This window comes from Oncorhynchus keta, chromosome 23 (assembly GCF_023373465.1).
Source record: "Oncorhynchus keta strain PuntledgeMale-10-30-2019 chromosome 23, Oket_V2, whole genome shotgun sequence".
NCBI lineage: Eukaryota > Metazoa > Chordata > Actinopteri > Salmoniformes > Salmonidae > Oncorhynchus > Oncorhynchus keta.
This window is the reverse complement of record NC_068443.1, coordinates 7,085,769-7,113,095: the sequence shown is the minus strand read 5'-3', so window position 1 is coordinate 7,113,095 and position 27,327 is coordinate 7,085,769. Positions and strand designations below refer to the sequence as shown.

General features: G+C 47.2%; 1 protein-coding gene and 1 long non-coding RNA gene across 3 annotated transcripts in view; one reads left to right on the top strand and one right to left on the bottom strand.

Moving 5' to 3' along the window:
* The window catches only part of LOC118371510 (epidermal growth factor receptor substrate 15-like 1), a 73,680-nt gene that overhangs the window by 38,905 nt on the left and 7,448 nt on the right, over window positions 1–27,327 (top strand). For both annotated transcript variants that reach the window (XM_052476072.1, XM_052476073.1), the window contains exons 20-21: window positions 3,012–3,097; window positions 3,354–3,414. In XM_052476072.1, coding sequence (XP_052332032.1) covers window positions 3,012–3,097; window positions 3,354–3,414 — 147 coding nt within the window. The remainder of the gene's footprint in view (window positions 1–3,011; window positions 3,098–3,353; window positions 3,415–27,327) is intronic.
* Window positions 3,423–5,138, bottom strand: LOC127910922 (uncharacterized). Its single transcript, XR_008076792.1, has 4 exons — window positions 4,921–5,138; window positions 4,268–4,309; window positions 3,953–4,015; window positions 3,423–3,847 (listed from the first exon to the last, which is right to left on the bottom strand). It is a non-coding gene; the product is annotated as an uncharacterized LOC127910922 (long non-coding RNA).

Genomic DNA, 27,327 nt, shown 5'->3' with positions numbered 1-27,327 from the left:
TAAACATATTGTAGGTGGTAGATCAGCTTTAATATTGCAGATAGATTGTAGCTTCCATCAATGAAATTGTCTGCATCACTTCCAATCTTCATATATATATTTTTTTGTGTGTGTATATATATATATATATATATATTTGTTGGTGTGTTTATATATATATATATATATATATATATATTTTGTGTGTGTGTGTATATATATATATATATATAAACACTACTGTTCAAAAGTTTGGGGCCACTTAGAAATGTCCTTGTTTTTGCATTTTTTTTGTCTGTTTTAAAATAACATCAATTTGATCAGAAATACAGTGTAGACATTGTTAACCTCTCTGGGATATGTGGGACGCTAACGTCCCACCTGGCCAAAAGCCAGAGAGAATGCAGAGCGCCAAATTCAAATGAATTACTATAAAAATCTGCCTTTCATTAAATCACACATGCCAGATACCAAATTAAAGCTACACGTGTTGTGAATCCAGCCAACATGTCAGATTTCAAAAAGGCTTTTCGGCAAAAGCAAACGATGCTATTATCTGAGGATAGCACCTCCGTAAACAAAAGAGAGAAACCATATTTCAACCCTGCAGGCGCGACACAAAACGCAGAAGTATTCATGCCTTACCTTTGACAAGCTTCTTTTGTTGGCACTCCAATATGTCCCATAAACCTCACAACTGGTCCTTTTGTTCAATTAATTCCGTCGATATATATCCAAAATGTCGCATTTGATCCAGAAAAACACCGGTTCCAACTTGCGCAACGTGACTACAAAATATCTCTCAAGTTACATTTCAAACTACTTTTGTAATACAACTTTAGGTATTTTTTAACGTAAATAATCACTAAAATTGAAGACGGGATGATCTGTGTTCAATACAGGAGGAAAACAAACTGTAGCTTTCTGGTCATGCGCCTCTTATCTAACAGGACACTTCAAGTGACCCTCATTCAAGATGGCCGTACTTCTTCATTACACAAAGGAATAAGGGCAGGGTAGGGTAACCAGGTAGCCTCGTGGTTAGAGCGTTGGACTAATAACCGAAAGGTTGCAAGTTCAAATCCCCGAGCTGTCAAGGTACAAATCTGTCGTTCTGCCCCTGAATAGGCTGTTCCTAGGCCGTCATTGAAAATAAGAATTTGTTCTTAACTGACTTGCCTAGTAAAATAAAGGTAAAATAAAAAATTACCTCAACCAATTTCTAAAGACTGTTGACATCCAGTGGAAGCGATAGGAACTGCAAGACGGTCCCTTAGACATCTGGATTCCCAATGAAAACCCATTGAAAAGAGAGTTACCTCAAAAACAAAAAATCTAAATGGTTTGTCCTCGGGGTTCTGTTATACTCACAGACATGATTCAAATAGTTTTAGAAACTTCAGAGTGTTTTCTATCCAAATCTACTAATAATATGCCTATGTTGATATTTCATTTTTAAAAATCTGCTGTTTCCAGCTACAATAGTCATTTACAACATTAACTTCTTGGTGACGGGGCAGTATTTTCACATCTGGATGAACTGCATTCCCAAATTCAACTGCCTGCTACTCATCCACAGAAGATAAGATATGCACAGTGTCTGTGTTCTTTTGCCCATCTTAATCTTTTATTTTTATTGGCCAGTCTGAGATATGACTTTTTCTGTGAAGACCAGCATCCCGGAGTCGCCTCTTCACTGTTGACTTTGAGACTGGTGTTGTACTAACTACAGAAACGATTTCAGAACAATTTGAGATGGTGGGGGTCAGTCCTTTTTCTTGTGCAATTTGAGGTGGAACGACCCAACAAACAAATATTTTGTTACAATGGTTTATTTCTTTTTTTGAAACCTACAGTTGGAAATGTATTTGTTAAGTCAAAAAGGCATACCACAGTGTTTGAAAACCATCACAGTGCTTCTCACGGTAACCCAGCTCAGTGCTGCTCACAGTAACCCAGCTCAGTGCTGCTCACAGTAACCCATCACAGTGCTGCTCACAGTAACCCAGCTCAGTGCTGCTCACAGTAACCCATCACAGTGCTGCTCACAGTAACCCATCACAGTGCTGCTCACAGTAACCCAGCTCAGTGCTGCTCACAGCAACCCACCACAGTGCTGCTCACAGTAACCCATCACAGTGCTGCTCACAGTAACCCATCACAGTGCTGCTCACAGTAACCCAGCTCAGTGCTGCTCACAGCAACCCACCACAGTGCTGCTCACAGTAACCCACCACAGTGCTGCTCACAGTAACCCACCACAGTGCTACTCACAGTAACCCAGCTCAGTGCTGCTCACAGTAACCCAGCTCAGTGCTGCTCACAGTAACCCACCACAGTGCTGCTCACAGTAACCCAGCTCAGTGCTGCTCACAGTAACCCACCACAGTGCTGCTCACAGTAACCCACCACAGTGCTGCTCACAGTAACCCACCACAGTGCTGCTCACAGTAACCCACCACAGTGCTGCTCACAGTAACCCACCACAGTGCTGCTCACAGTAACCCACCACAGTGCTGCTCACAGTAACCCACCACAGTGCTGCTCACAGTAACCCACCACAGTGCTGCTCACAGTAACCCAGCTCAGTGCTGCTCACAGTAACCCAGCTCAGTGCTGCTCACAGTAACCCACCACAGTGCTGCTCACAGTAACCCACCACAGTGCTGCTCACAGTAACCCACCACAGTGCTGCTCACAGTAACCCACCACAGTGCTGCTCACAGTAACCCACCACAGTGCTGCTCACAGTAACCCAGCTCAGTGCTGCTCACAGTAACCCAGCTCAGTGCTGCTCACAGTAACCCACCAGAGTGCTGCTCACAGTAACGCTGCTCAGTTCTGTAATCAGTTAATCAGATGCGGACGTCAGTCTTCTACTATTTAGGTTTGGAAAGTCCTAGTAAAGACTGCCCCGTTTCTCTGGATTCTCTCTGTGTGGTTTCCCAGGCAGCTTCAGTAGCTCGTTTGTTCCCTATGATGTTTCCATGTGAAGTGTTTTTATGGTTGTTGTGCTGTCGTTCTGTTTGTAGATGGCTTCGGAACAGTGGACCCTTTCGGTGGCAACGCTTTTGGAGGAAAGAGTGGATTCGCAGACTTCAGTCAAATGTCTAAAAAGGTAGGTTACCGGGGAGCATTGTGGATGTAAATCATATATAAGTACTGCTTTATAGCAATATATTCACAAATAAATAGAATGACTGACATCGATATGATATTATTCTCCACCTGGATACAGGGAGGCTGTCTTGACCGTCAAGGCAACGAGATGTAGGCTCTTAACTAAAAGCTTGTGAAAAATATAGTACCTCTGTTGTAAAAAATGTCAATTTTGGATGTTTTTTTTGTTGTCTCTTTTCTGGCGTTGTGAGCAGAAACCAATCAACCCTGTGCTACCACCTAAGAACACACCTAACAGGCCTGCGCCTCCTTATGGTAGGTGTGTGTGTGTGTGTGTGTGTGTGTGTGTGTGTGTGTGTGTGTGTGTGTGTGTGTGTGTGTGTGTGTGTGTGTGTGTGTGTGTGTGTGTGTGTGTGTGTGTGTGTGTGTGTGTGTGTGTGTGTGTGTGAGAAGGGAGTCAATGTGATGGTACTTATAATACACAGTTCTTCCTTTAGTTAGCAAAAAACAACAACAAGTGATACTCTTAAGTGGAATCAAAAGAATAGAAACTCTAAAAGCGAAGGTTTAAACACCTTTCTAGGATAATACCACAAGACTAAATAAGACGCTTCTATTATCAAATCGGTTCATCGAATTCATTTTCTTTAAAAAACTAAGTTCTGTAGTTAGTCTCTTGTTTATTGTGGCTGTCTTCAATGACACCCTATTCCCTACACAGTGCCACCTATTCCTTACACAGTGCCCCCTATTCCCTACACAGTGCCACCTATTCCCTACACAGTGCCACCTATTCCCTACACAGTGCCACCTATTCCCTACACAGTGTCACCTATTCCCTACACAGTGCCACCTATTCCTTACACAGTGCCACCTATTCCCTACACAGTGCCACCTATTCCCTACACAGTGCCACCTATTCCCTACACAGTGCCACCTATTCCCTACACAGTGCCACCTATTCCCTACACAGTGTCACCTATTCCCTACACAGTGTCACCTATTCCCTACACAGTGTCACCTATTCCCTACACAGTGTCACCTATTCCCTACACAGTGCCACCTATTCCCTACACAGTGTCACCTATTCCTTACACAGTGCCACCTATTCCCTACACAGTGTCACCTATTCCCTACACAGTGCCACCTATTCCCTACACAGTGCCACCTATTCCTTACACAGTGCCACCTATTCCCTACACAGTGCCACCTATTCCCTACACAGTGTCACCTATTCCTTACACAGTGTCACCTATTCCCTACACAGTGCCACCTATTCCCTACACAGTGTCACCTATTCCCTACACAGTGTCACCTATTCCTTACACAGTGCCACCTATTCCCTACACAGTGTCACCTATTCCCTACACAGTGTCACCTATTCCCTACACAGTGTCACCTATTCCCTACACAGTGTCACCCCTATGTCACCTATACACAGTGCCACCTATTCCCACAGTGCCACACAGTGCCACCTATTCCCTACACAGTGCCACCTATTCCCTACACAGTGCCACCTATTCCCTACACAGTGCCACCTATTCCTACACAGTGCACCTATTCCTCACACAGTGCCACCTATTCCCTACACAGTGCCACCTATTCCCTGCCACACCCTACACAGTGCCACCTATTCCCTACACAGGTGCCACCTATTCCCTACACAGTGCCACCTATTCCCCTATTCAGTGCCACCTATTCCTTACACAGTGCCACCTATTCCCTACACAGTGCCACCTATTCCCTACACAGTGCCACCTATTCCCTACACAGTGCCACCTATTCCCTACACAGTGCCACCTATTCCCTACACAGTGCCACCTATTCCCTACACAGTGCCACCTATTCCCTACACAGTGCCACCTATTCCCTACACAGTGCCACCTATTCCCTACACAGTGCCACCTATTCCCTACACAGTGCCACCTATTCCCTACACGGTGCCACCTATTCCCTACACAGTGCCACCTATTCCCTACACAGTGCCACCTATTCCCTACACAGTGCCACCTATTCCCTACACAGTGCCACCTATTCCCTACACAGTGCCACCTATTCCCTACACAGTGCCACCTATTCCCTACACAGTGCCACCTATTCCCTACACAGTGCCACCTATTCCCTACACAGTGCCACCTATTCCTTACACAGTGCCACCTATTCCCTACACAGTGCCACCTATTCCTTACACAGTGCCACCTATTCCTTACACAGTGTCACCTATTCCCTACACAGTATCACCTATTCCTTACACAGTGCCACCTATTCCCTACACAGTGCCACCTATTCTCTACACAGTGCCACCTATTCTCTACACAGTGCCACCTATTCCCTACACAGTGTCACCTATTCCTTACACAGTGTCACCTATTCCCTACACAGTGTCACCTATTCCCTACACAGTGTCACCTATTCTCTACACAGTGCCACCTATTCCTTACACAGTGCCACCTATTCCCTACACAGTGCCACCTATTCCTTACACAGTGCCACCTATTCTCTACACAGTGTCACCTATTCTCTACACAGTGCCACCTCTTCCTCACACAGTGCACACAGTTAGTTAGAAGGAGGAGGAGTTAGTTAGTTGGTTAGGATTAGTTAGTTAGTTAGTTAGGATTAGTTAGTTAGTTAGTTAGGATGAGTTATTGAGTTAGTTAGGATGAATTAGTTAGTTAGGATTAATTAGTTAGTTAGCAGGAGGAGGAGTTACTTAGGATGAGTTAGTAAGGAGGAGGAGTTAGTTGGTTAGTTAGGAGGGGGAGTTAGTTAGGAGGGGGAGTTAGTTAGGATGAGTTATTTACTTAGGAGGAGTTAGTGAGGAGGAGGAGGAGGAGGAGTTATTTAGGAGGAGGAGTTATTTAGGAGGAGGAGTTAGTTAGGAGTAGGAGTTAGTTAGGAGGAGGAGTTAGTTAGGAGGAGGAGTTAGTTAGGAGGAGGAGTTAGTTAGGAGGAGGAGTTAGTTAGTTAGTTAGGAGGAGGAGTTAGTTAGGAGGAGGAGGAGTTAGTTAGTAGGAGGAGTTAGTTAGTTAGTTAGGAGGAGTTAGTTAGTTAGTTAGGAGGAGTTAGTTAGTTAGTTAGTTAGTTAGTTAGTTAGTTAGTTTGTTAGGAGGAGTTTGTTTGTTAGGAGGAGTTTGTTTGTTAGGAGGAGTTAGTTTGTTAGGAGGAGTTAGTTTGTTAGGAGGAGTTAGTTTGTTAGGAGGAGTTAGTTTGTTAGGAGGAGTTAGTTTGTTAGGAGGAGTTAGTTTGTTAGGAGGGATGAGTTAGGAGGGATGAGTTAGGAGGGATGAGTTTGGAGGGATGAGTTTGTCCGGATGAGTTTGTCCGGATGAGTTTGTCCGGATGAGTTTGTCCGGATGAGTTTGTTAGACGGATGAGGAGTTAGTTGGAAGGAGGAATTAGTTGGAAGGAGGAATTAGTTAGTTAGTTAGGAGGAGTTAGTTAGTTAGTTAGGAGGAGTTAGTTAGTTAGTTAGGAGGAGTTAGTTAGTTAGTTAGGAGGAGTTAGTTAGAAGGAGGGGGGGTTAGTTGGAAGGAGGAGGAGGAGTTAGTTAGGAGGAGGAGTTAGTGAGGAGGAGGAGTTAGTGAGGAGGAGGAGTTAGTGAGGAGGAGGAGTGAGTTAGTTAGAAGGGGGGGGGGGGAGTTAGTTAGGAGGGGGATGAGGTAGGAGTTAATTAGTTAGTTAATTAGGAGTTAGTTTAGAAGGAGGAGGAGTTAGTTAGTGAGGAGGAGGAGTTAGTTAGTTAGGAGGAGGAGTTAGTTAGGAGGAGGAGTTAGTTAGGAGGAGGAGTTAGTTAGAAGGGGGGGGGGGTTAGTTAGGAGGGGGAGGAGGTAGGAGTTAATTAGTTAGTTAATTAGGAGTTAGTTTAGAAGGAGGAGGAGTTAGTAAGAAGGAGGAGTTAGTAAGAAGGAGGAGTTAGTAAGAAGGAGGAGTTAGTTAGGAGGAGGAGTTAGTTAGGGGGAGTTAGTTAGTTAGGAGGAGGAGTTAGTTAGTCAGTGAGGAGTTAGTTGGTTGGTTGGTTGGTTGGTTGGTTGGTTGGTTGGTTGGTTGGTTGGTTGGTTAGTTAGTAGGAGTAGTTAGTTAGAAGGATTAGAAGTTGAGGTAAGTAATAGTATGTAGCATATATTTATTCAGAACGACTCATTTGTTCGCTAACACTGTCTTATTAAACTTGTGTGTGAGCGTGTGTGTGTGTCATGTTAGTCCTTCCCTTTTGTGGTCGTCTTGTGAGGGTGCGGAGCCCTCAGTTTCTTCTCCTTTCGAAGGAGCTGGTAAACAGGAAAGCTGTTGGAACAGATAAGGTCTGTTTTGGCTTGAGCACTGACTGATTACTAATACTGATTGTATAGTTTACCATCCAAACCCAGTGTCCAGATTAACATAGGAAATAACCAGCAGGTCCAAGTCAGCAAGTTGAAAAATCTGAAGGTGTGTGGTCTGCCCACATCTACCTCAGTGTGTGGTCTGCCCACATCTACCTCAGTGTGTGGTCTGCCCACATCTACCTCAGTGTGTGGTCTGCCCACATCTATCTCAGTGTGTGGTCTGCCCACATCTACCTCAGTGTGTGGTCTGCCCACATCTACCTCAGTGTGTGGTCTGCCCACATCTACCTCAGTGTGTGGTCTGCCCACATCTACCTCAGTGTGTGGTCTGCCCACGTCTACCTCAGTGTGTGGTCTGCCCACGTCTACCTCAGTGTGTGGTCTGCCCACATCTACCTCAGTGTGTGGTCTGCCCACATCTACCTCAGTGTGTGGTCTGCCCACATCTACCTCAGTGTGTGGTCTGCCCACATCTACCTCAGTGTGTGGTCTGCCCACATCTACCTCAGTGTGTGGTCTGCCCACATCTACCTCAGTGTGTGGTCTGCCCACATCTACCTCAGTGTGTGGTCTGCCCACATCTACCTCAGTGTGTGGTCTGCCCACATCTACCTCAGTGTGTGGTCTGCCCACATCTACCTCAGTGTGTGGTCTGCCCACATCTACCTCAGTGTGTGGTCTGCCCACATCTACCTCAGTGTGTGGTCTGCCCACGTCTACCTCAGTGTGTGGTCTGCCCACATCTACCTCAGTGTGTGGTCTGCCCACATCTACCTCACTCAGTGTGTGGTCTGCCCACATCTACCTCACTCAGTGTGGGTCTGCCCACATCTACCTCACTCAGTGTGTGGTCTGCCCACATCTACCTCACTCAGTGTGTGGTCTGCCCACATCTACCTCACTCAGTGTGTGGTCTGCCCACATCTACCTCACTCAGTGTGTGGTCTGCCCACATCTACCTCACTCAGTGTGTGGTCTGCCCACGTCTACCTCAGTGTGTGGTCTGCCCACGTCTACCTCAGTGTGTGGTCTGCCCACGTCTACCTCAGTGTGTGGTCTGCCCACGTCTACCTCAGTGTGTGGTCTGCCCACGTCTACCTCAGTGTGTGGTCTGCCCACGTCTACCTCAGTGTGTGGTCTGCCCACGTCTACCTCAGTGTGTGGTCTGCCCACGTCTACCTCAGTGTGTGGTCTGCCCACATCTACCTCAGTGTGTGGTCTGCCCACATCTACCTCAGTGTGTGGTCTGCCCACGTCTACCTCAGTGTGTGGTCTGCCCACATCTACCTCAGTGTGTGGTCTGCCCACATCTACCTCAGTGTGTGGTCTGCCCAGGTCTACCTCAGTGTGTGGTCTGCCCAGGTCTACCTCAGTGTGTGGTCTGCCCAGATCTACCTCAGTGTGTGGTCTGCCCAGATCTACCTCAGTGTGTGGTCTGCCCAGATCTACCTCAGTGTGTGGTCTGCCCAGGTCTACCTCAGTGTGTGGTCTGCCCAGATCTACCTCAGTGTGTGGTCTGCCCAGGTCTACCTCAGTGTGTGGTCTGCCCACATCTACCTCAGTGTGTGGTCTGCCCACATCTACCTCAGTGTGTGGTCTGCCCAGATCTACCTCAGTGTGTGGTCTGCCCAGATCTACCTCAGTGTGTGGTCTGCCCACATCTACCTCAGTGTGTGGTCTGCCCAGATCTACCTCAGTGTGTGGTCTGCCCAGATCTACCTCAGTGTGTGGTCTGCCCAGATCTACCTCAGTGTGTGGTCTGCCCAGATCTACCTCAGTGTGTGGTCTGCCTACTAGAGGTTGACGCGGGAGTGAAAAAAGTCCTTTCTATAACCCCGGAACTTTCCTGTCCCTTCCTGAGAAAAATCACTCCCATCCCGTCCTCATTTTTGCACACGCAAATATGTAGGCTATTGTCTTTGTTTTGGACATATTGAAAATCATTTCAGTAATGCAATATACGACTGTGGTATGTGGTTGTCTTACCTATTTTAGTTCAAATGTACTGAATGTGGGCCGTGTATCTCTGGATGAGTGTATTCTAAATAACCTGGATGTAGATCATTAAGGATGAGGACAGAGACCACAGCAGGATGGTCTGCTCAGCACAGCACTGGCATTAAACTGTAGCCTACAGCTGAGCACTGAGCACATTAAACTGTAGTCTACAGCTGAAGCACTGAGCACATTAAACTGTAGTCTACAGCTGAAGCACTGAGCACATTAAACTGTAGTCTACAGCTGAGCACATTAAACTGTAGCCTACAGCTGAAGCACTGAGCACATTCAACTGTAGCCTACGGCTGAGCACTGAGCACATTCAACTGTAGTCTACAGCTGAAGCACTGAGCACATTAAACTGTAGTCTACAGCTGAGCACATTAAACTGTAGCCTACAGCTGAAGCACTGAGCACATTAAACTGTAGTCTACAGCTGAGCACATTAAACTGTAGCCTACAGCTGAAGCACTGAGCACATTCAACTGTAGTCTACAGCTGAGCACATTAAACTGTATCCTACAGCTGAAGCACTGAGCACATTAAACTGTAGTCTACAGCTGAGCACATTAAACTGTATCCTACAGCTGAAGCACTGAGCACATTCAACTGTAGCCTACGGCTGAGCACTGAGCACATTAAACTGTAGTCTACAGCTGAGCACATTAAACTGTATCCTACAGCTGAAGCACTGAGCACATTCAACTGTAGCCTACGGCTGAGCACTGAGCACATTAAACTGTAGTCTACAGCTGAGCACATTAAACTGTAGCCTACAGCTGAAGCACTGAGCACATTCAACTGTAGCCTACGGCTGAGCACTGAGCACATTCAACTGTAGTCTACAGCTGAAGCACTGAGCACATTAAACTGTAATCTACAGCTGAAGCACTGAGCACATTAAACTGTAGCCTACAGCTGAAGCACAGCACATTAAACTGTAGCCTACGGCTGAGCACTGAGCACATTAAACTGTAGCCTACAGCTGAGCACTGAGCACATTAAACTGTAGCCTACGGCTGAGCACTGAGCACATTAAACTGTAGCCTACAGCTGAGCACTGAGCACATTAAACTGTAGCCTACAGCTGAGCACTGAGCACATTAAACTGTAGCCTACGGCTGAGCACTGAGCACATTAAACTGTAGCCTACAGTAAAAAAAAAAAAAAAAATATATGCCATTTAGCTGACGCTTTTATCCAAAGCGACTTACAGTCATGTGTGCATACATTCTACGTATGGGTGGTCCCGGGAAGCTGAAGCACTGAGCACATTAAACTGTAGCCTATGGCTGAGCACATTAAACTGTAGCCTACAGCTGAAGCACTGAGCACATTAAACTGTAGCCTACAGCTGAAGCACAGCACATTAAACTGTAATCTACAGCTGAAGTACATTAAACTGTAGTCTACAGCTGAAACACCGAGCACATTAAACTGTAGCCTACAGCTGAAGCACATTAATCTGTAGCCTACGGCTGAAGCAAATGAATCTGTAGCCTACAGCTGAAGCACTGAGCACATTAAACTGTAGTCTACAGCTGAAGCACTGAGCACATTAAACTGTAGCCTACAGCGGAAGCATTGAGCACATTTAACTGTAGTCTACAGCTGAAGCACTGAGCACATTAAACTGTAGCCTACAGCGGAAGCATTGAGCACATTAAACTGTAGTCTACAGCTGAAGCACTGAGCACATTAAACTGTAGTCTACAGCTGAAGCACTGAGCACATTTAACTGTAGTCTACAGCTGAGCACTTAGGAACATTCACTACGTATTTAAAAGACACTGAGCAGCACTACTGCATTGTCTGTCAACCTTTTTTAATTTCACCTTCCAGGTCATCTATAAGTCTTTGATAGGTAAAGCTCCGCCTTATCTCAGCTCACTGGTCACCATAGCAACACCCACCCGTAGCACGCGCTCCAGCAGGTATATCTCACTGGTCATCCCCAAAGACAACACCTCATTTGGCCGCCTTTCCTTCCAGTTCTCTGCTGCTAATGACTGGAACGAATTGCAAAAATTGCTGAAGTTGGAGACTTATATCTCCCTCACTAACTTTAAACGTCAGCTGTCAGAGCAGCTTACCAATTGCTGCAGCTGTACATAGTCCATCTGTAAATAGCCCATCCAATCTACCTACCTCATTGTCGCACTGCTTTGCTTTATCTTGGCAAGGTCACAGTTATAAATGAGAATTTGTTCTGGCCTACCTGGTTAAATAAAGATGAAAGGAAAAAAGTTAGCAAATGTTTAGTTAAATAAACAAACAATTGTGCGGTCAGATTGCTAGGAGTGGAGGAGCTGTGCCGCTTCAGGCCACTTGTCCCGCTCTCTGATTGGTTAGACTATAATGTTTCTTTACAGGCTGTGTACTCGGTTCCTTCCTTGTACACTGACGTAGGTTGGCATCTGACTCTGAGGTAGCCTAATGACTGGCAACAACTGAAGCGAGGTGCCAGTGAGCTGACGGAAGAGGGAGGGGGAAGTCACCATTTTATTACTAATTTATTTAAACTGTATTAGAGGCCACAGTTGTTTTCATGAAATGCTCCACACATGACGTATTTCCACCCCCAAAAACTCACTTTACAACTATTCCTGTAGTACTGTTGATCCTGTACTGTAGACTGTTGATCCTGTCCTGTAGACTGTTGATCCTGTACTGTAGACTGTTGATCCTGTCCTGTAGACTGTTGATCCTGTCCTGTAGACTGTTGATCCTGTCCTGTAGACTGTTGATCCTGTACTGTAGACTGTTGATCCTGTCCTGTAGACTGTTGATCCTGTACTGTAGACTGTTGATCCTGTCCTGTAGACTGTTGATCCTGTCCTGTAGACTGTTGATCCTGTACTGTAGACTGTTGATCCTGTCCTGTAGACTATTGATCCTGTCCTGTAGACTGTTGATCCTGTTCCTGTAGACTGTTGATCCTGTCCTGTAGACTGTTGATCCTGTTCCTGTAGTACTGTTGATCCTGTCCTGTAGACTGTTGATCCTGTCCTGTAGACTGTTGATCCTGTTCCTGTAGTACTGTTGATCCTGTCCTGTAGACTGTTGATCCTGTCCTGTACACTGTTGATCCTGTTCCTGTAGACTGTTGATCCTGTCCTGTAGACTGTTGATCCTGTCCTGTAGACTGTTGATCCTGTTCCTGTAGTACTGTTGATCCTGTCCTGTAGACTGTTGATCCTGTCCTGTAGACTGTTGATCCTGTTCCTGTAGTACTGTTGATCCTGTCCTGTAGACTGTTGATCCTGTCCTGTAGACTGTTGATCCTGTTCCTGTAGTACTGTTGATCCTGTCCTGTAGACTGTTGATCCTGTCCTGTAGACTGTTGATCCTGTTCCTGTAGTACTGTTGATCCTGTCCTGTAGACTGTTGATCCTGTCCTGTAGACTGTTGATCCTGTCCTGTAGACTGTTGATCCTGTTCCTGTAGTACTGTTGATCCTGTCCTGTAGACTGTTGATCCTGTCCTGTAGACTGTTGATCCTGTCCTGTAGACTGTTGATCCTGTCCTGTAGACTGTTGATCCTGTCCTGTAGACTGTTGATCCTGTCCTGTAGACTGTTGATCCTGTCCTGTAGACTGTTGATCCTGTCCTGTAGACTGTTGATCCTGTCCTGTAGACTGTTGATCCTGTACTGTAGACTGTTGATCCTGTACTGTAGACTGTTGATCCTGTCCTGTACTGTACTGCATGTTCCTGTAGACTGTTGATCCTGTCCTGTACTGCCTGTTGATCCTGTCCTGTAGACTGTTGATCCTGTACTGCCTGTTGATCCTGTCCTGTAGACTGTTGATCCTGTCCTGTACTGCCTGTTGATCCTGTCCTGTACTGCCTGTTGATCCTGTCCTGTAGACTGTTGATCCTGTCCTGTAGACTGTTGATCCTGTCCTGTAGACTGTTGATCCTGTCCTGTACTGCCTGTTGATCCTGTCCTGTAGACTGTTGATCCTGTCCTGTAGACTGTTGATCCTGTACTGCCTGTTCCTGTAGACTGTTGATCCTGTCCTGTAGACTGTTGATCCTGTCCTGTAGACTGTTGATCCTGTCCTGTACTGCCTGTTGATCCTGTCCTGTAGACTGTTGATCCTGTCCTGTAGACTGTTGATCCTGTACTGCCTGTTCCTGTAGACTGTTGATCCTGTCCTGTACTGCCTGTTCCTGTAGACTGTTGATCCTGTACTGTACTGCATGTTCCTGTCGACTGTTGATCCTGTCCTGTAGACTGTTGATCCTGTACTGTACTGATGTTCCTGTAGACTGTTGATCCTGTACTGCACTGCCTGTTCCTGTAGACTGTTGATCCTGTACTGTACTGCCTGTTCCTGTAGACTGTTGATCCTGTCTTGTAGACTGTTGATCCTGTAGACTGTTGATCCTGTCCTGTAGACTGTTGATCCTGTAGACTGTTGATCCTATACTGTACTGCCTGTTCCTGTAGACTGTTGATCCTGTCCTGTACTGCCTGTTCCTGTAGAATGTTGATCCTGTCCTGTACTGCCTGTTCCTGTAGACTGTTGATCCTGTACTGTACTGCCTGTTCCTGTAGACTGTTGATCCTGTCCTGTACTGCCTGTTCCTGTAGACTGTTGGCCTGGCCTGTAGACTATTATTCCTGTCCTGTAGACTGTTGGTCCTGTACTGCCTGTTCCTGTAGACTGTTGATCCTGTCCTGTACTGCCTGTTGATCCTGTCCTGTAGACTGTTGATCCTGTCCTGTACTGCCTGTTGATCCTGTCCTGTACTGCCTGTTGATCCTGTCCTGTAGACTGTTGATCCTGTCCTGTAGACTGTTGATCCTGTCCTGTAGACTGTTGATCCTGTCCTGTAGACTGTTGATCCTGTCCTGTACTGCCTGTTCCTGTAGACTGTTGATCCTGTCCTGTAGACTGTTGATCCTGTACTGTACTGCCTGTTCCTGTAGACCACATATGTCAGAGTCAAGGCCCGCGGGCCACATCCGGCCCGCGAGAAGGTTTTTTACGGCCCCTGGGATGATCTTGATTTATTATTAGAACCGGCCCGCAGACCGCAGCAAGCCGGCAGCCCGCAGATCTTTACACGCACCAATACTACATTTCCCACAATGCAACGGTGACGCACCGAGCAGTAGGCTGCTTCATTTCAATATTTATTGGCACAGCAGTTGTCAGCATCACAGTAAAATTAACTTTCAGATACCCATCAAAAATGGCAAAACGGAAGGTGGACACTGAGAACCGGGGTTTCAAACAAGGTGGGAGTCGGAGTATTTGTTCACGGAGGTAGCTGGAAAACCTGTGTGTCTTCTGTGTGGAGAAAGTGTGGCGGTACTGAAAGAGTATAATCTGAGACGACATTATGAAACGAAACACGCGGACAAAAACAAGAATATGGACATGGAACAAAGGCTACAAAAGGCAGAGGAATTAAAACGAGGCCTCAAATCTCGACAGGCTCTGTTCAAAAAGCCAAATCACAAGGCCAGGCTGCTGTCAAGGCCAGTTTTATTTTGGCAGAAGAGATCGCTAAATCAGCCCGGCCATTTACGGAGGGGATTTCATCAAAAACTGCATGATTAAAGTTTGTGACGAAGTTTGCCCAGAAAAAAGGCAACTCTTTTTAAATGTGAGTCTGAGCAGAAACACCATTGCCGAGAGAGTAGACCAGTTGTCCATCAATCTAAAAGAGCAGCTTGTGAAAAGGGAAAAGATTTCATTGCATATTCCTTGGCTGTGGATGAGAGCACCGACATTTCTGACATTGCCCAGTTGTCAATTTTCATCCGCGGAGTGGACTCCAGCCTAAGCGTGACAGAGGAGTTTTTGGCTTTACGTCCTATGCATGGCACAACTACGGGGCATGATTTGTATGAAGAGGTGTCAAGATGTGTAAATGAGATGGAGCTGCCTTGGGAAAAACTCGTGGGTTTGACAACCGACGGAGCACCTGCGATGTGTGGACACAGGAGCGGACTGGTGGCGAAGATACGGGAAAAGATGCAAGAGGAAAACGCGACAGGTGAGCTGACAGCTTATCATTGTATCATACACCAGGAAGCGTTGTGCGGTAAAGCCTTGAAAATGGAGCATGTAATGAGCATCATCACGCGCACAGTTAACTTTATCAGAGCCAAAGGTTTGAATCACCGCCAGTTCAAGGCATTTCTGACGGAGTTAGAAACGGAGCATGGTGATTTGCCTTATCACACAGAGGTGCGATGGCTAAGCCAGGGAAAGGTGCTTCAAAGATGTTTCGAGCTTCGTGAGGAGATTTGTCTGTTCTTGGACAGCAAAGGGAAAGACACAACACAACTCCGAGACGAAATGTTTCTGTGTGAAATGGCTTTTCTGTGTGACATTACGAGTCATCTGAATGCAATGAACTTGCAGCTGCAGGGTCGGGATCGTGTCATCTCTGATATGTACAGTACAGTGAAGGCATTTAAAACCAAACTGACTCTGTGGGAGACGCAGATGCGGAAAGAAAATTTGAGCCACTTTCCCAGCTGCCAGACCATGAAAGAGAAGCTCTCTACCAGTGCGTTCCCGAGCGCACAGTTGGCTGATAAAATAGGTATGCTTGCCGCTGACTTTCGACGCCGATTTGCTGACTTTGAAGCACAAAAAGCAGGTTGGAACTGCTCGGTAACCCATTTGCTGTTGACGTGGAAAGCTCACCACCAAACCTCCAAATGGAGTTGATTGACCTCCAATGCAATGATGCACTGAGGGCAAAATATGCGGCAGTGGGTGCTGCGGAGTTCGCCCGTTTCCTCCCCCGACACAATGCCCCAGCTGCGCATCCAGGCTGCTCAAACGTTGTCTATGTTTGGCAGCACATACCTGTGTGAACAACTGTTTTCTTTGATGAACTTGAACAAAACATCACACAGAAGTCGACTTACTGCTGAACACCTCCACTCAATTCTGAGGATTTCCTCAGCTCAGAGCCTTACCCCGAACATTGATGAACTTGTGGAAAGATGGGACACCACCAAGTATCACCCTCAACCTCAAACAAGTGAACATTACTGTGCAATCACATATTTAGAGTTTTTACTCAGTTCAAGTTTAAAAGTTAAAGTTTAATATTTGTTTTCACTGCATGTTACTTCTCCTTAAACAAAGTGTTGTTTTTGATTAATAGATTTTTGCACTTTATTTTATTGTATTTCAATCCAATTATATTTTTAAAATATTTCAGTTGAGTGGATGATAGAAAATTGCTATTATTGTTTTTTTCTTTGAAGTAAATTTAGCCCACTTTTGCTAAAATAGAAAATATAGGCTACTGATGGTGCCTTGAATACCGGTTTCTTTCATTTAATGTTCATGTTATGGGGATTTTTATATAAAGGAAATTTGTCTTTTGTGTCTGTTGAAAATTAAAGATTACTGACAGAGCCATAAGAAAATATTGCTTTATTTATCTGATCATATTGGAATATATTTGTTAGGTTTTCAGTAGGTTCAATTAGGTTCACTAGACTATATGCGTCATTTAAATTTTTTTCAATGAACATTCGAACAGTCCGGCCCTCGGCTTGTAGCTAAATTTTTATTTGGCCCTCCGTCCATTTGACTTTGACACCCCTGCTGTAGACTGTTGATCCTGTCCTGTAGACTGTTGATCCTGTCCTGTAGACTGTTCCTGTAGACTGTTGATCCTGTACTGTACTGCCTGTTCCTGTAGACTGTTGATCCTGTACTGCCTGTTCCTGTAGACTGTTATCCTGTACTGTACTGCATGTTCCTGTCGACTGTTGATCCTGTCCTGTAGACTGTTGATCCTGTACTGTACTGCATGTTCCTGTAGACTGTTGATCCTGTACTGTACTGCCTGTTCCTGTAGACTGTTGATCCTGTACTGTACTGCCTGTTCCTGTAGACTGTTGATCCTGTCCTGTAGACTGTTGATCCTGTAGACTGTTGATCCTGTCCTGTAGACTGTTGATCCTGTAGACTGTTGATCCTATACTGTACTGCCTGTTCCTGTAGACTGTTGATCCTGTCCTGTACTGCCTGTTCCTGTAGAATGTTGATCCTGTCCTGTACTGCCTGTTCCTGTAGACTGTTGATCCTGTCCTGTACTGCCTGTTCCTGTAGACTGTTGATCCTGTCCTGTACTGCCTGTTCCTGTAGACTGTTGGCCTGGCCTGTAGACTATTGATCCTGTCCTGTAGACTGTTGATCCTGTACTGTAGACTGTTGATCCTGTCCTGTACTGCCTGTTGATCCTGTCCTGTACTGCCTGTTGATCCTGTCCTGTAGACTGTTGATCCTGTCCTGTAGACTGTTGATCCTGTCCTGTACTGCCTGTTGATCCTGTCCTGTAGACTGTTGATCCTGTCCTGTACTGCCTGTTCCTGTAGACTGTTGATCCTGTCCTGTAGACTGTTGATCCTGTACTGTACTGCCTGTTCCTGTAGACTGTTGATCCTGTCCTGTAGACTGTTGATCCTGTCCTGTAGACTGTTCCTGTAGACTGTTGATCCTGTACTGTACTGCCTGTTCCTGTAGACTGTTGATCCTGTACTGCCTGTTCCTGTAGACTGTTATCCTGTACTGTACTGCATGTTCCTGTCGACTGTTGATCCTGTCCTGTAGACTGTTGATCCTGTACTGTACTGCATGTTCCTGTAGACTGTTGATCCTGTACTGTACTGCCTGTTCCTGTAGACTGTTGATCCTGTACTGTACTGCCTGTTCCTGTAGACTGTTGATCCTGTCCTGTAGACTGTTGATCCTGTAGACTGTTAATCCTGTCCTGTAGACTGTTGATCCTGTAGACTGTTGATCCTATACTGTACTGCCTGTTCCTGTAGACTGTTGATCCTGTCCTGTACTGCCTGTTCCTGTAGAATGTTGATCCTGTCCTGTACTGCCTGTTCCTGTAGACTGTTGATCCTGTACTGTACTGCCTGTTCCTGTAGACTGTTGATCCTGTCCTGTACTGCCTGTTCCTGTAGACTGTTGGCCTGGCCTGTAGACTATTATTCCTGTCCTGTAGACTGTTGGTCCTGTACTGCCTGTTCCTGTAGACTGTTGATCCTGTCCTGTACTGCCCGTTCCTGTAGACTGTTGGCCTGGCCTGTAGACTATTGATCCTGTCCTGTAGACTGTTGATCCTGTACTGCCCGTTCCTGTAGACTGTTGGCCTGTACTGCCTGTTCCTGTAGACTGTTGGCCTGTACTGCCTGTTCCTGTAGACTGTTGGCCTGTACTGCCTGTTCCTGTAGACTGTTGGCCTGTACTGCCCATTCCTGTAGACTGTTGGCCTGTTCCTGTAGAATGTTGATCCTGTCCTGTACTGCCTGTTCCTGTAGACTGTTGATCCTGTACTGTACTGCCTGTTCCTGTAGACTGTTGGCCTGGCCTGTAGACTATTGATCCTGTCCTGTAGACTGTTGATCCTGTACTGTAGACTGTTGATCCTGTCCTGTACTGCCTGTTGATCCTGTCCTGTACTGCCTGTTGATCCTGTCCTGTAGACTGTTGATCCTGTCCTGTAGACTGTTGATCCTGTCCTGTAGACTGTTGATCCTGTCCTGTACTGCCTGTTGATCCTGTCCTGTAGACTGTTGATCCTGTCCTGTAGACTGTTGATCCTGTACTGCCTGTTCCTGTAGACTGTTGATCCTGTCCTGTAGACTGTTGATCCTGTACTGTACTGCCTGTTCCTGTAGACTGTTGATCCTGTCCTGTAGACTGTTGATCCTGTCCTGTAGACTGTTCCTGTAGACTGTTGATCCTGTACTGTACTGCCTGTTCCTGTAGACTGTTGATCCTGTACTGCCTGTTCCTGTAGACTGTTATCCTGTACTGTACTGCATGTTCCTGTCGACTGTTGATCCTGTCCTGTAGACTGTTGATCCTGTACTGTACTGCATGTTCCTGTAGACTGTTGATCCTGTACTGTACTGCCTGTTCCTGTAGACTGTTGATCCTGTACTGTACTGCCTGTTCCTGTAGACTGTTGATCCTGTCCTGTAGACTGTTGATCCTGTAGACTGTTGATCCTGTCCTGTAGACTGTTGATCCTGTAGACTGTTGATCCTATACTGTACTGCCTGTTCCTGTAGACTGTTGATCCTGTCCTGTACTGCCTGTTCCTGTAGAATGTTGATCCTGTCCTGTACTGCCTGTTCCTGTAGACTGTTGATCCTGTACTGTACTGCCTGTTCCTGTAGACTGTTGATCCTGTCCTGTACTGCCTGTTCCTGTAGACTGTTGGCCTGGCCTGTAGACTATTATTCCTGTCCTGTAGACTGTTGGTCCTGTACTGCCTGTTCCTGTAGACTGTTGATCCTGTCCTGTACTGCCCGTTCCTGTAGACTGTTGGCCTGGCCTGTAGACTATTGATCCTGTCCTGTAGACTGTTGATCCTGTACTGCCCGTTCCTGTAGACTGTTGGCCTGTACTGCCTGTTCCTGTAGACTGTTGGCCTGTACTGCCTGTTCCTGTAGACTGTTGGCCTGTACTGCCTGTTCCTGTAGACTGTTGGCCTGTACTGCCCGTTCCTGTAGACTGTTGGCCTGTTCCTGTAGACTGTTGGCCTCTACTGCCTGTTCCTGTAGACTGTTTGCCTGTACTGCCCGTTCCTGTAGACTGTTGGCCTGTACTGCCTGTTCCTGTAGACTGCTGGCCTGTACTGCCCGTTCCTGTAGACTGTTGGCCTGTACTGCCCGTTCCTGTAGACTGCTGGCCTGTACTGCCTGTTCCTGTAGACTGTTGGCCTGTACTGCCTGTTCCTGTAGACTGTTGGCCTGTACTGCCTGTTCCTGTAGACTGTTGGCCTGTACTGCCCGTTCCTGTAGACTGTTGGCCTGTACTGCCCGTTCCTGTAGACTGTTGGCCTGTACTGCCCGTTCCTGTAGACTGTTGGCCTGTACTGCCAGTTCCTGTAGACTGTTGGCCTGTACTGCCAGTTCCTTAGACTGTTGATCCAGTACTGTAGACCCAGTACTGTAGACTGTTGATCTTGTCCATAACTTGACTCTAGAACTTGACTCCCATTTCTGCCAGATTCCTGCAAGACCCGTGTCAACCTCTACTGCCCACATCTCCGTGTGTGTGTGTGTGTTCTGCCCACATCTCCCACGGTGTGTGTGCCCTGTGTTTCTCTTCCTGTGTGACTCTCATAGCAGCAGCCACAGTTCAGATGTGGTGGTAGTGTCAACTATTCACCCTCGCTACATTATCTCTCTCTCACTTCTCGTCTCACCTCGCTCTCACCTCTCTTTCGCCTCTCTCTCTGTCTCTCTCGCTGCTCTCTGTCTCTTGCCTCTCCCTCTCTCTCTTGCCTCTCCCTCTCTCTCTTGCCTCTCCCTCTCTCTCTTGCCTCTCCCTCTCTCTCTCGCTTCTCTCTCTCTCTTGCCTCTCCCTCTCTCTCTTGCCTCTCCCTCTCTTTCTCGCTTCTCTCTCTCTCTCTCGGTCTCTCTCGCCTCTCTCTCTGTCTCTCTCGCCTCTCTCTCTGTCTCTCTCGCCTCTTGCTCTGTCTCTCTCGCCTCTTGCTCTGTCTCTCTCGCCTCTTGCTCTGTCTCTCTCGCCTCTTGCTCTGTCTCTCTCGCCTCTTGCTCTGTCTCTCTCGCCTCTTGCTCTGTCTCTCTCGCCTCTTGCTCTGTCTCTCTCGCCTCTTGCTCTGTCTCTCTCGCCTCTTGCTCTGTCTCTCTCGCCTCTTGCTCTGTCTCTCTCGCCTCTCGCTCTGTCTCTCTCGCCTCTCGCTCTGTGTCTCTCCCTCTGTCTCTGTCTATTTCGCCTCTCTCTCTGTCTCTCTCGCCTCTCTCTCTCTCTCTCTCGCCTCTTGCTCTGTCTCTCTCGCCTCTTGCTCTGTCTCTCTTGCCTCTCTCTCCCTCTGTCTCTGTCTATTTCGCCTCTCTCTCTCCTCTAGCCTCTCGCTCTCTCGCACATCTCGTTCTCTTTCTCAACTCTCTCTCCTCTAGCCTCTTGTTCTGTCTATCTCACCTCTCTCTCTGTCTCTCATGCCTCTCGCTATCTCACACCTCTCGCTCAGTAAAATGTCAAACAAGTACACAAATAATTAAAATGTTTAAAAAAGTACAGAGTCCAATTAAAACCCCAAATAACACAGATTAAGTAGCCGAGTAAACACTCCTTGTCTCGGGTGACTGAGGTCCTTAATGATCTTCTTGTCCTGGAGGGCAGGCAGCGTGCCCCTGATGATGTGTTGGTCTGACCGCATCAGCCTCTGGTGTGCCTTGTGGTTGAGGGCAGTGCAGTTGGCGTACCGGGCGGTGATGCATACCCGACAGAATGCTCTCGGCGGTGCATGTGTAGAAGTTTGTGAGGGTCTTAGGGGCCATATTTCTGAGGCGCTGTTTAATGTCAGGTCCTCGCTTATGTGTGCGCCGAGGAACTTGAAGCTTTTGACCCTATCCACTGGTGCCCCTTCGATGAGCATGGGGTTGTGCCCCCCTCTTCGGTCTCCTGAATTCCACGATCAGTTCCTTAATATTGTTGATGTGGAGGGAGAGGTTATTTTCCTGGCAACACTCCACCAGGACCCTCCCCTCCTCCCTGTAGGCCGTCTCGTCATGGTTGGTAATCAGGCCTACTGCTGTTGTATCGTCTGCAAACTTGATGATTGAGTTGGAGTCATGCGTGACCACGCCATCATTGGTGAACAGGAAGTACAGGAGGGGGCTGAGCATGCACCCCTGTGGGGCCCCAGTGTTTAGGATCAGCGTGGCGGAGGTGTTGCCTACCTTCACTGCTTGGGGTCGGCCTGTCAGGAAGTCCATGACCCTATTGCAAAGAGAGGAGTTCAGTGACGAACTTGGAGTTCAGTGACGAACTATGGAGTTAAAAGCTGAGCTATAGTCGATGAACAGCATTCTCACATAGGTAGTCCTGTTGTCCAGGTGAGATAGGTCGTTGTGCAGTGCAACGGCGATTGCATCGCCCGTGGATCTTTTATGGCGGTATACAAATTTGTTATGGGTCTAGGGTGTCGGGTATGGTGGAGCTGATGTGATCCTTGACAAGCCTTTCAAAGCACTTGATGATAACAGAAGTGAGTATTCGTGTGCTACTGGTCAGATAGACAGTTCAGTTACCTTAGCTTGTCCTGGGTACAGGAACAACGGTGGCCATCTTGAAGCGAGTGAGGACGACAGACCGGTGGTTGTGAGTCAACTATTCAGCCTCTTATCTCTGAGTGGAGGGGGGTGGAGTAAAAATCAAATCAAATGTATTTGTCACATACACATGGTTAGCAGATGTTAATGCGAGTGTAGCGAAATGCTTGTGCTTCTAGTTCCGACAATGCAGTAATAACCAACGAGTAATCTAACTAACAATTCCAAAACTAAGGAGAGCCTTACGGTTGTGGGCGGAGCAGTTGCTGTACCAGGCAGCCCGACTGGATGCTCTTGATTGTGCATCTGTAGAAGTTTGTGAGTGCTTTTGGTGACAAGCCGAATTTCTTCAGCCTCCTGAGGTTGAAGAGGCGCTGCTGTGCCTTCTTCACGATGCTGTCTGTGTGGGTGGACCAATTCAGTTTGTCTGTGATGTGTACGCCGAGGAACTTAAAACTTACTACCCTCTCTGTTTCCTGAAGTCCACAATCATCTCCTTAGTTTTGTTGACGTTGAGTGTGAGGTTATTTTCCTGACAACACACTCCGAGGGCCCTCACCTCCTCCCTGTAGGCCGTCTCTTCGTTGTTGGTAGTCAAGCCTACCACTGTTGTGTTCTCCGCAAACTTCAAATCAAAATCAAATCAAATTGATTTATATACCCCTTCATACATCAGCTGATATCTCAGTGCTGTACAGAAATCCAGCCTAAAACCCCAAACAGCAAGCAATGCAGGTGTAGAATCACGGTGGCTAGGAAAAACTCCCTAGAAAGGCCAAAACCTAGGAAGAAACCTAGTGAGGAACCAGGCTATGTGGGGTGGCCAGTCCTCTTCTGGCTGTGCCGGGTGGAGATTATAACAGAACATGGCCAAGATGTTCAAATGTTCATAAATGACCAGCATGGTCCAATAATTGAAACTGGAGCAGCAGCACGGCCAGGTGGACTGGGGACAGCAAGGAGTCGTCATGTCAGGTAGTCCTGAGGCATGGTCCTAGGGCTCAGGTCCTCCGAGAGAGAGAAAGAAAGAGAGAATTAGAGAGAGCACACTTAAATTCACACAGGACACCGAATAGGACAGGAGAAGTACTCCAGATATAACAAACTGACCCTAGCCCCCCGACACATAAACTACTGCAGCATAAATACTTGAGGAAGACAGGAAGGGTCAGGAGACACTGTGGCCCCATCCGAGGACACCCCCGGACAGGGCCAAACAGGGAGGATATAACCCCACCCACTTTGCAAAAGCACAGCCCCCACACCACTAGAGGGATTTCTTCAACCACCAACTTACCATCCTGAGACAAGGCTGAGTATAGCCCACAAAGATCTCCGCCACGGCACAACCCAAGGGGGGGTGGGGGGCGCCAACTCAGACAGGAAGATCACATCAGTGACTCAACCCACTCAAGTGACGCACCCCTCCCAGGGACGGTATGAAAGAGCCCCAGTAAGCCAGTGACTCAGCCCCTAATAGGGTTAGAGGCAGAGAATCCCAGTGGAAAGATGGGAACTGGCCAGGCAGAGACGGCAAGGGCGGTTCGTTGCACCAGAGCCTTTCCGTTCACCTTCCCACTCCTGGGCCAGACTACACTCAATCATATGACCCACTGAAGAGATGAGTCTTCAGTAAAGACTTAAAGGTTGAGACCGAGTTTGCGTCTCTTACATGGGTAGGCAGACCATTCCATAAAAATGGAGCTCTATAGGAGAAAGCCCTGCCTCCAGCTGTTTACTTAGAAATTCTAGGGACAATTAGGAGGCCTGCGTCTTGTGACCGTAGCGTACGTGTAGGTATGTACGGCAGGACCAAATCAGAGAGATAGGTAGGAGCAAGCCCATGTAATGCTTTGTAGGTTAGCAGTAAAACCTTGAAATCAAACTTGATGATTGAGTTGGAGGCGTGCGTGGCCACACAGTCGTGGGTGAACAGGGAGTACAGGAGAGGGCTCAGAACGCACCCTTGTGGGGCCCCAGTGTCGAGGATCAGCGAGGTGGAGATGTTGTTACCAACCCTCACCACCTGGGGGCGGCCCGTCAGGAAGTCCAGTACCCAGTTGCACAGGGCGGGGTCGAGACCCAGGGTCTCGAGCTTGATGATGAGTTTGGAGGGTACTATGGTGTTAAATGCTGAGCTGTAGTCGATGAACAGCATTTTCACATAGGTATTCCTCTTGTCCAGATGGGTTAGGGCAGTGTGCAGTGTGGTTGAGATTGCATCGTCTGTGGACCTATTTGGGCGGTAAGCAAATTGGAGTGGGTCTAGGGTGTCAGGTAGGGTGGAGGTGATATGATCCTTGACTAGTCTCTCAAAGAGCTTCATGATGACGGAAGTGAGTGCTACCGCCCCGGTAGTCGTTTAGCTCAGTTACCTTAGCTTTCTTGGGAACAGGAACAATGGTGGCCCTCTTGAAGCATGTGGGAACAGCAGACTGGGATAAGGATGGATTGAATATGTCCGTAAACACACCAGCCAGCTGGTCTGCGCATGCTCTGAGGGCGCGGCTGGGGATGCCGTCTGGGCCTGCAGCCTTGCGAGGGTTAACACGTATAAATGTTTTACTCACCTCGGCTGCAGTGAAGGAGAGTCCGCATGTTTTGGTTGCGGGCCGTGTCAGTGGCACTGTATTGTCCTCAAAGCGGGCAAAAAAGTTATTTAGTGTGCCTGGGAGCAAGACATCCTGGTCCGTGACGGGGCTGGTTTTCTTTTTGTAATATGTGATTAACTGTAGACCCTACCACATACCTCTTGTGTCTGAGCCGTTGAATTGCGATTCTACTTTGTCTCTATACTGACGCTTAGCTTGTTTGATTGCCTTGCGGAGGGAATAGTTACACTGTTTGTATTCGGTCATGTTTCCGGTCACCTTGCCCTGATTAAAAGCAGTGGTTCGCGCTTTCAGTTTTACGCGAATGCTGCCATCAATCCACGGTTTCTGGTTTGGGAATGTTTGAATCGTTGCTATGGGAACGACATCTTCAACACACGTTCTAATGAACTCGCTCACCGAATCAGCGTATTCGTCAATGTTGTTGTTTGACGCAATACAAAACATATCCCAGTCCACGTGATGGAAGCAGTCTTGGAGCGTGGAATCAGATTGGTCGGACCAGCGTTGAACAGACCTCAGCGCGGGAGCTTCTTGTTTTAGTTTCTGTCTGTAGGTAGGGAATAACAAAATGGAGTCGTGGTCAGCTTTTCCGAAAGGAGAGCGGAGCAGGGCCTTATATGCATTGCGGAAGTTAGAATAACAATGATCCAAGGTTTTACCAGCCCTGGTTGCGCAATCGATATGCTGATACAATTTAGGGAGTCTTGTTTTCAGATTAGCCTTGTTAAAATCCCCAGCTACAATGAATGCAGCCTCAGGATATGTGGATTCCAGTTTGCAAAGAGTCAAATAAAGTTTGTTCAGAGCCATCGATGTGTCTGTTTGGAGGGGAATATATACGGCTGTGATTATAGTAGTCCTGTAGTAGTCCTGTAGCTCAGTTGGTAGAGCATGGCGCTTGTAACGCCAGGGTAGTGGGTTCGATTCCCGGGACCACCCATACGTAGAATGTATGCACACATGACTGTAAGTCGCTTTGGATAAAAGCGTCCGCTAAATGGCATATATTAAGAGAATTCCCTTGGTAGATTCTGCGGTCGACATTTGATTGTGAGGAATTCTAAATCAGGTGAACAGAAGGACTTGAATTCCTGTATGTTGTTGTGACCACACCACGTCTCGTTAACCATAAAGCATACGCCCCAGCCCCTCTTCTTACTAGAAAGATGTTTGTTTCTGCGCGATGCGTGGAGAAACCAGCTGGCTGCACCGACTCCGATAGCGTCTCTCGAGTGAGCCATGTTTCCGTGAAGCAAAGAACGTTACAGTCACTGATGTCTCTCTGGAAGGCAACCCTTGCTCGGATTTTATCAACCTTGTTGTCAAGAGACTGGACATTGGCGAATAGTATGCTAGGGAGTGGTGCGTGATGTGCCCGTCTCTGGAGTCTGACCAGAAGACCGCCTCGTTTCCCTCTTTTACGAAGTCGTTGTTTTGGGTCGCCGGCTGGGATCCATTCCGTTGTCCTGGGTGAAAGGCAGAACACAGGATCCGCTCCGGGAAAGTCATATTCTTGGTCGTACTGATGGTGAGTTGACGCTGCTCTTATATTCAGTAGTTCTTCCCGACTGTATGTAATGAAACCTAAGATGACCTGGGGTACTAATGTAAGAAATAACATAGTACCAGTGTCTCAGTCACACACACACATAGTACCAGTGTCTCAGTCACACACACACATAGTACCAGTGTCTCAGTCACACACACACATAGTACCAGTGTCTCAGTCACACACACACATAGTACCAGTGTCTCAGTCACACACACACAGTACCAGTGTCTCAGTCACACACACATAGTACCAGTGTCTCAGTCACACACACATAGTACCAGTGTCTCAGTCACACACACATAGTACCAGTGTCTCAGTCACACACACATAGTACCAGTGTCTCAGTCACACACACACACATAGTACCAGTGTCTCAGTCACACACACACACATAGTACCAGTGTCTCAGTCACACACACACACATAGTACCAGTGTCTCAGTCACACACACACACATAGTACCAGTGTCTCAGTCACACACACACACATAGTACCAGTGTCTCAGTCACACACACACACATAGTACCAGTGTCTCAGTCACACACACACATAGTACCAGTGTCTCAGTCACACACACACATAGTACCAGTACCAGTATCACACACACACATAGTACCAGTATCACACACACACATAGTACCAGTA